The 9268-nt window shown below is 34.5% G+C and overlaps 1 protein-coding gene across 1 annotated transcript; it reads left to right on the top strand.

The window, feature by feature from the left end:
• Positions 1-415: 415 nt before the first annotated feature.
• On the top strand, positions 416-8980 carry LOC131796308 (E3 ubiquitin-protein ligase TRIM9-like). The gene is made up of 7 exons (XM_059113921.2): positions 416-1133; positions 3333-3428; positions 4086-4319; positions 4455-4477; positions 4780-4913; positions 5561-5854; positions 6860-8980. The coding sequence occupies exons 1-7, from the start codon at positions 462-464 to the stop codon at positions 7375-7377; spliced, it is 1971 nt and encodes a 656-aa protein (XP_058969904.2). The 5' UTR covers positions 416-461; the 3' UTR covers positions 7378-8980.
• Positions 8981-9268: the final 288 nt, after the last annotated feature.

Below are 9268 nucleotides of genomic sequence, written 5' to 3'. Positions count from 1 at the left end.
AATGTGCACCTCTTGCTGTGGTAACTGTTGAAAATAAATTTATTTCTAAACCTGTAAGACTCACACAGAGATAGTAAGTTGTTAAGTTCTTGATTCTTAAAAAATTGTTTCGTTTGTAATCTATTTGAATATGCTTTGAAGATCTGCATCAGAAAGTTAAATTAAAAGTGCAAGTATTTACTTTTTTCGTAAAGATCTTATATTTAAAGGATTAGTAAAAGGTGGTTTTTTCCTAAGAAAACCATTTGAAATACAGCTGGATCAAGTCAATAACACCAGCAGTGACCAATCACAACGCCTGTCTATAGATATCAACCAATCAGAATCGCTAGATCGACACGTGCTAATTTGGCGCTAATTGTTAGTGTATGAAAAGCTAAACAAAATTTTGCTGTCATCTTTGACCGCACGTTATCGCGGCAAAGAGCTCGTAGTTTTGGTTCGGTAAAAAGTTTAGAAAAATGGAGGCAGAATTAAGTTGCCCTGTTTGTAACAAGCCATTTGTCAGCCCTATAATCTTGCCATGTTCTCACAACATTTGCTTGGGTTGTTCGCAGTCAGCGTTGACAACTGCCGGTGGAGACAAATCTGCCACTGATCGAAATGGAACACAGGTTGACACTGAGGAAACACCGTACATCACTTTTTACGACATGAATCACTTGTATCAGAGCATAGGAAATCTACCGTGTTTGAAGTGTCCAACATGCAGCAAACTATTTCCCATCGACGGCCAAGGGATCAGTGGATTTCCCCGCAACCGCCTGTTGGAAAATATTGTTAATCGGTATTATGCTAAATCGAATGGAATTGTTTATTGTCAACTTTGCGAGGAAACCCAACCTTGTCAAGCAACGGTTATGTGCGAGCAATGTGAAGTTGCTTATTGCGATCGATGCTGTAAAACTTGTCATCCTAGCCGCGGTCCTCTAGCAAAGCACTCTTTGATTCCTCCCACAAGTTCGAAGTCGCCTAACAAACCGACTGTAGTCAAGTGCGGTAGCCACAGCGAAGAAAACATCAGCATGTACTGCGTATTCTGCCGAGTTCCTGTTTGTTATGTGTGTTTAGAGCGAGGACAGCACAGTGGGCACGAAGTGAAAGCTTTAGGAGCGATGTTTAAAGAGCAAAAGGTAAAAATAAAATCGTATCTAATTCGTATTATTTTATCTTTGACCAGAGGAGATAATCAGCTAACTTCATGAACTCCTCTCCACTGAGAAATCATATAAACTATCCCTGTGACTAAATGTAACACCTGTAATTTGTTTTTTCAGTTTTGTTTTTGTCTTTTTTATGAAGAAATTTTTGACATCACAGAAGTCGAAATTGCCTTTCCAGCATTTTACTAGCCTCTTGTGCGAAGATGTATTTTTCTGGGGAAGATCTTGAGCAATATGCAAATTTGAGTAATGTGAATATTTAATGGTTACAAGCTAAGTTATCGAAGTCAAAAATGGGAAAGTTTTGGTCAAAAGCTATGAAGAAAACCATTAATTTCTTTTTTTTTTAGCTTTTGCATCGAAGCCCCATTTTTAATGATTTATTGATGTATTTTGTGAAAAAACTGAATGTACATAAATGTACTGTACTTCTTAATTACTATGAGACAATTTTTAAAAATTACTCCTATGATAGTTTCATTTTTCAGTTTGTAATTTGTGTATGGTAAACATTTCTAAAATTGTTCACCAAAAATGACATTGTGTCTTATACACCCTAATTATTTTGTTCTTTCTAGAGCTACAGATGTTACAAACATTTTGTATTTACATTGAAACAGTACACCTCTTTTTAAAAGGAACGTAGAAACTGTTGATTTCTCCGATGTAGCCATATTGAATTCTGAAAATTTTGTCATTGATGTTATTTTTCGGCCCCATTTTTAGTGACATGTCCTTTCTCTTGGGTTGAATCAAAATAGTTTAAAAGATATGCCAAAAATATTGTAATTTTGAGGGGCCTTTGCTGCCAGATATTAAGGGAAATAATTAGTCAGTGAGTGACATGCTGGCATACCCAGGAAAAGGAAATTTCAAACTCTTCCATTAGGAACATAATCTGAATTTTATGACTACAATATTTCTTCTTCAAAGATGACTCTGAAAAATTTTAACACCTGTGCTTTTTTCAGTTTTGCTTTTTTGCCTTATTTTGAAACAAATCATTTTGACATCGTTATTGTAAAGATAACGAGTGCAGCAACTTGCTTGATGCAGAAGATTATCTACAGTAGACAAAAGACTCAGCAGGCCATTAGTCGAGGAAAAAGTGATCAACAGACATCTTGTCGATAATGACAATTTCAACTTTGATGCAGTTGTTTTTGGACAATGATGAAAATGAAGAGGGTGAATTTTAAAGCTGGCAATAAAAGTGACATATGATGTTCTTTCAGTCTGTGACACAACCATGTTGGGAAAGAGGAATTTTGAGCGCTTATTACAAGATTTGAGTCTTTGATCATCCAATTAACTGTGGTGCTTCAGACACTTTCTCAACAGAGCTATCAAGGTTCTAAGCTCAGCTCTTTTCAATGTTAAGAGGTGCATTGTCACCAGAAATAAAATTATTAGTCACCAAAAATAAAAACACAAACAAAACAGCACTTTTAATGAATAGTTATATAATACTCAATTTGATTGTTTATCTCAGTGGTAGACCATGATCTGCAAAAATATTAGAACTTCAAATTGGCAACTTTTGCTGCAAATTTAGTTGCAAAAATGTTTTTCTTTTTAACATGATGACCAAGATGGCAATAGCCTGGAGCACCAGCTCAAATAGATATAAGCAGGTGCAGGTGTTGGTTTTTTTGCCTAATATCGTGTGATAGATGTGTATTTGTAGGAAGTTGAAATGTTTAGTATGTTGAGGAAAGTGAAAGATATTTTTAGTCAGTGATGTAGACATACTCAGGAAAAAAGAAAGTCCATGTTTAGGATCATATAACAAACATCTCATGCACAACACCAGTATTGTGGAGCTCATGGGTTCAAATCCCTTACAAACCTGAATTTTTTCAGGCCTTATTTTTATTACTGCTTAAGTCGTGTTCATTACTGTGACGATCACTTTTCAAATTCATTTCTTAAACCGAAGTTCACCCACATGATTTTCATATATTTATAGTCATGTGTTACAGGATCTGAATGTCAGTATGATATCTATGTGCAGTGATGAAAATGAAAAATAGTATGAAAGTGAAATGATTTTCTTTGCACATAGATGCAAGCAAAGTTGGAAAAAATAGATCCTTTTTTTTTTTTTAGAAAAATTATATTTTACCTTTAAGTTGATTTATCCTTAATTTATTCTGGTTTATTCCTTAGGCTGAACTTTTAGCCAGCATGAAGTTACTGGATGGAAAAAATAACGATTTGAAAAACTTTATTCAGCTTCTTAATGGAAACTGCTCGATAATCCAGGTAATTCACAACTGTGGTTTAAATCAGTGGTTCTTGTCTTAGAGCTGAATCTGAGGTTCCCACATCTTAAAATTAAAAAAAAAAAAACAAACAAAAAACTGAGAATAATTACACAGGTCATCCAAAAACAAAACCTGGTGACCTGTGGCACTTAGGCTGTGGCACCTAGGCTTTGCGATAACACTGCCTAGTTACCAATAACTGGTTATGATATTATTATTAACCCTTTAACTCCCAGATCAAATTTGTAATTCTCCTTACTCCCAACCATACAATTATTATAATGTTAGCTCAGACAATTTAGTATTGGATCAACTAATTATCCCCAAATTTATATTTTTCTTTACTCTCATCACTTATCTGGTTGATATTGTGTTGATATTGTAAGGAGAAATTCTCTCTTGGTCACTCATGGGAATTAAAGGGTTAATTAATTTATTTTATGAATTGAATTGATTATGGTACTTGATGACGATGAGGGACAATGCTAATTTTTTTTATTTTGAGATGTTCAAGAAGCTTATGAAAGAGAAAATTAAAGCTTATTTAATTTGACTTTTCAAAAGATGAGAATTTTTGAAGGATATAATTTAATAGTGTTCATCATCTTTCCATTCATTCATTCATTCATTCACTTCTCAAATTTCCTTTTTCTAGGAAAATGGTTTAGAATTTGAAGCTAGTGTGGTAGCTCAATGTGATTCATTGATAAATTTCATACAGCAACGTAAAGTGGAGCTAATTGAAGCCATCACAACAGAGATGAACTCCAAGACACAGAAGATCAAAGAGCAAATCAAAGCTTGTGAAGAAAAGGGTAAAAAAGTAGCAGGGGTGCTGCAATATGCTCATGAATGTTTACAAGGAACCGACGCAGCCTCTTTCTTGTTGGTAAGAATTTTTTGAGAGAAACTCAATTGATCATTGATATATAATGATTGTGTATGGGAGAAACTCTGGAAAAGTTATTTGAATGTGGATAAATTGATCTGGATGGGTCTGATGATTTTACTTTTATCTTTCCAGGTTGCTAACTCTCTCAATGGAAGGTGAGTTGATTTTTCAATGTTGGTTGTAAGACGAGGATTACTGCATAAGTATTGAAGTTATGAATAAGGTGTTATCGAAATTAATCTTAATTGCATTCAAGGGTATAAGTTTCTTGTCTGATTAACTGAAATTTGTCATATGATCAAATAATACTTACAGTTTAATGATGGAAAACAGATCTTATAAACTATGCAAAAATGATCATTTTTCGCAGAGTTTGTGATATACAAGCTTGAAATAGTCCTCGAAGGGGTCAAGAAGCTTAATGGTTAATTTTCTTCTTTCTTCTGTACAATAACAGAATTTTGAATGTTGTTAATCACTGGTCAAAAGAAGTAAAACTTGAACCAACTACTGGTGTGGAACTGGAATTGACTTTGGACACATCTGGAGCAATACAAGCCCTCCATGATTTGCACTTCATAGAACTCAAAGGTAAATGATTCAGTGGTATGACTTATACCCCATTCTCACCAAATTGTAAAGATGTTTAAAAGCTGTTTTTTCAAACACAGTTTAAAATTGTTTTCTTCATAAAAGCTTCCTTAAACCTATGTTTGTCAATTCAAATTTAGCACACTGAAAATAGAAGTTATTGCCTACTTAAAACCTACAGGAAATTCAGTTGTTCAATTATCTATTTCTGATTATCATTCAGTGAAACCTAGTTTAACAAAACATGTTTTGCTGGTGTGAATGGCATGTTAGGCACCGTTGGTTTACAAAAAGAAAGTGTATTTTGGGACTATCCTTGGGTCAATGAATGCAGTTGTTAACCCTTTAACTCTCATGAGTGACCAAGAGAGAATTTCTCCTTACAATATCAATACAATATCAACCAGATAAGTGATGAGAACAAAGAAAAATATCAATTTGGGGAGAATTAGTTGATCCAGTACTAAATTCTCTGAACTAACATTATAAGAATTGTATGGTTGACTGTAAGGAGAATTACAAATTTGATCTGGGAGTTCTAGGGTTAAAGAAAGAAACCTGCATTGACTGAAAGTGATGTGTTTGACAAAAAAGAGCTCCTCATAGTTTCCTTTATGTCATTTATTTAATTGTTTATTCTTTTGCAGCTCCAATAGCCCCAGAAATAGTCCCAGATGAATGCACTGTCACAAACAATGCCATCACCTTATCATGGAGACCTCGAATCAAACAGAGCTGTGTTGATGGCTATGTGGTTGAGATTGATGATGGTACTTCAAGTGGTAAAGAGGACAATTTTCAGGAGGTGTATCGTGGGAGTTGTCTGGAGTGCACTGTATCTGGCCTGCAATTTAACTCTACATACAGAGCAAGAGTCAAAGGTTTCAACAAGGCCGGGGAGGGTGCTCCAAGCGATGAGGTGTATCTGACGACATCTGATGGTAAGAAAAAGATAGTAATTGTTACATATTAGAGTGAAATACTGTCCTCATTTCCTAGAGTCTCCCACACATTTTGTTTTCCAAACTGAAGTTTTTTTGTATACAATATGGATGAAGTAAAAAATAATTCAGTCTATGACTTTAAAAAATTTGGTTACAAGTGCAAAGTAACAGCAATAGTTGAGAGATTACTAGGATGGAACAAATTTCTGAAGACCACAAGAAATAGCCCTATCTTCACTGTTATTCAAAGTGAAATAATTTTTTTATGGTTAAGGTATCATAGAAGGAAAATTATCATTTTCAGTCAAACTGAGATAGCTTGAAAATTATGCACCCTAACCCTGTAAATGACTGGAAAGATATGAAGATCATTTTGAGAACTGCAGATAAAGAATTGAATATGGAATCAATCTGTGCAGTTTTGTACACTACTTAAGCAGTAGTGGAAATAAAGCTTATACAGGCATGAATTTTTTTTTCAATCCTTATTTTCATTACTGCTGAAGCAGTGTTCAAAACTGTGAAGATCACTTCCATTTTCAACCCTGTTTAAGTATATATTTTCTTAAAGCTTACTAAAAGCTGACTTTGGATATGTAATTGAAGGGTAAAAGGGACAGAACGTCTGAAGGGGTTCATTATTTTATGACCTTTGTGAGACAGGTAGGGATACAGCTTTCTAGGGGTCAATCTTTTTGGATAAATTTGGAACAAAATTACACCAGAGTATTCTGACCTGGAAGTGCTTAACCCTTTCACTCCCAAGATCTAATTAGTAATTCTCCTTACTATCTGCCATATTCTTACGATGTTAGTTTAGAGAATTTGGTATTGGATCAACTAATAATCCCATGATTGATATTCTTCTCTATTCTCATCACCTGCCTGCTTGATATTGTATGGACATTGTAAGGAGAAATTCTGTCTTGGTCACTTAAGGGAGTGAAAGGGTTAACTACATACTGTTAGTTTTAAGCTTAATATTTTCCCCTTTTATTTTAGTTGCCTGGTTCTCTCTGGATCCTGCTACTGCCCATCCAGACATAGTTCTTACAAATGACAACTCAACAACAACATGCACCAGCTTTGATGACAGAGTTGTGCTGGGTAACATTGGTTTTTCCAGGGGCTGTCATTACTGGGAGGTGACCATTGATCGCTATGATGGAAACCCTGATCCAGCAGTTGGTGTTGCCTTAGCAAGCACCATCAAGGATTCCATTCTGGGAAAAGATGACAAAGCATGGTGCATGTACATTGATAGCAGTCGGAGCTGGTTTCGTCACAACAATGAGCACTCCAATCGACGTGATGGTGGGGTAGATGTTGGTTCAGTAATCGGAGTGTTACTGGACATACCAAATCACAAAGTGACATACTATTTAAATGACCAGAAGAGAGGTCTCATGCGACTGCCTGATACTTCTGAGGCATTTTATGCCGCATTCAGTTTGAGTCGTAATGTACAAATCACATTGCATACTGGGCTTGAGCCTCCAGAAGAGGCGTTAGTTTATTAATAATGACAAGTAGAGAAAAATGATTACAATCTGTAGCATTGAAACAGACCCGACAGAGAGATGTACTCTGGCAATATATAGGGGAAAGGTTTTTTGGACAGTAACTTTTTTTGGTGGTTTGCTTTTTTCTGCTTTGCTGTGAATGGCACAGAAAAATTCTGGACCATGGTCTTTATTGTAAAAAGTTAGACTAGCCAACCAGATTCATGGATTTAAGATTCCAGCTTGCTGAGATGCTTCAGAAAAATGAATAAACTAAAATTATTTAAAGAATGAAGAAAATTGTTTACAATTATATAATTTAACTCTAAATTATTGCTTGTGAAGTAAGATGTGTCATAATTTATTTACAACAAGTTGAGTTACAAAGGTGAAACGTTATTTTATTAATGGTACTGTTGATTTTTGTAATTATAAGAAAATTATTTTATTACTGATATTTAACAAAAAACTGGTGTAATAACTGAATCCCTCGGTAAGCTTGAACTACAGGGATAATGTAAGTGAAGAACAAATACTACAAAAATATTTTTCAAATTTGGTCTCAGCTGGCTAACCTGACTAATTAATTTATTAAGAACAGGAAATGATTTGAACCCAGGGTAAATATGTGATAGTGTAGTCTGATCGTACAAGTGAATGTAGTCCTGACAAAAACTGTTGTTAGTAATGGTGACTGATGTTTCCACAACCTGAGCTGTTAAGTGAATAGTTGTTGTCAGTAGAATGTTTTTAGTTCAGTTAATTATGTAAAGTGCAGCCAAGGAGTTGAACCCAGGGCAATTACCCTAGACAAATTTAGAGAATGGTTGGGTGGAGACCTTGAATTTGTGATTTCCAGATTGCAAGTCCAGCCATTTGGCTGCACTGCTTCCAAAACAGAAATTCAGGATTAAACAGTGAATTTTAACTTTTAGACTGTGACCTCAAGATTATTCTGACTTTTTATTTATATATTTATTTTTTTATAAACTGAATGAAACCTTATTTCAAGTGTTTCATATTCTTTTGATGGATGCCCTTCCTTTGATCTGTTGTCCATTTTATTCGTCACAGAATTGATTTTGTGTTTGTTTGCAATTGGGTGTAATCACCCAGGAAAATAACTTTGCAAATATTAATGTAGTTGCTACGTTTTTAACGGTTTTACAAGGTTTTATTCATTTTTAAGGGCCTTTTTTTCAGGTTGATGATTCTAATATTGCGAGGTGATAAGTGATATGATATTACTTATATTGTTGTTATTTGTTGCAGTTAAATAACTGTGTGGTATTTATTTAACAAGTTATTTATATACAAAACAATTATGTGAGTCGTTACGTTAAGTGCAAAGAAAATCGAACAGTCAAAAGTAAACGTAATATATTGTATGTCACACTTTGTCCTCTCTTTGGCAAATGTGTAATTCTGAAAGAAAAACAATGCATTGAAAATGCTGTTATACATTACTTTTTAATGAGTGATTATGTTAAGTAGCGTGAAAAATAAATTATAGAGATGTGTACTTGTTTTGACCTTCTTGCTTTGTTGTGTGAGTCTATTTTATGGTATTTTGTGTACTGCTTTTAAGACTTTGTAAATAAGATGAAGGATTGAAGTTCACCTTAGAATTATGAGTAAAGTTACATTTCATATGCAGATGAGTATTTTCTTGTCTCTATCATTACAAAGTCACCCTTAGCCTCTATTCTGTTCAGAGGCGTGGTATCTAAGCACATAGTTGTAAATTGACTATCCACGTGATTTCTTTCGTGATGTTGACGGCAATATGATCTAACTAATAATTAGTAAAGTCCCTTAAAGAAATTTAAAGAAAACACTACGGTAAGGACTTGTAGCAAGCAGCTAACAAAAGAGCCGTCCCTATTTCCGGTTGCTGTCGAGTGTTAAG

Source organism: Pocillopora verrucosa, chromosome 7, assembly GCF_036669915.1.
Source record: "Pocillopora verrucosa isolate sample1 chromosome 7, ASM3666991v2, whole genome shotgun sequence".
Lineage (NCBI taxonomy): Eukaryota > Metazoa > Cnidaria > Anthozoa > Scleractinia > Pocilloporidae > Pocillopora > Pocillopora verrucosa.
This window is presented reverse-complemented; position numbering and strand designations above follow the sequence as displayed.

What these genes read in the sequence shown, in the direction of transcription:
- LOC131796308 (XM_059113921.2), top strand. Translation starts at nt 462, where the DNA reads ATGGAGGCAGAATTAAGTTGCCCTGTTTGTAACAAGCCATTTGTCAGC. An exon ending in ACGCAGCCTCTTTCTTGTTG is followed by an intron (nt 4,320 to 4,454) that starts GTAAGAATTTTT and finishes TTATCTTTCCAG; the next exon opens with GTTGCTAACTCTCTCAATGG. An exon ending in GCTAACTCTCTCAATGGAAG is followed by an intron (nt 4,478 to 4,779) that starts GTGAGTTGATTT and finishes GTACAATAACAG; the next exon opens with AATTTTGAATGTTGTTAATC.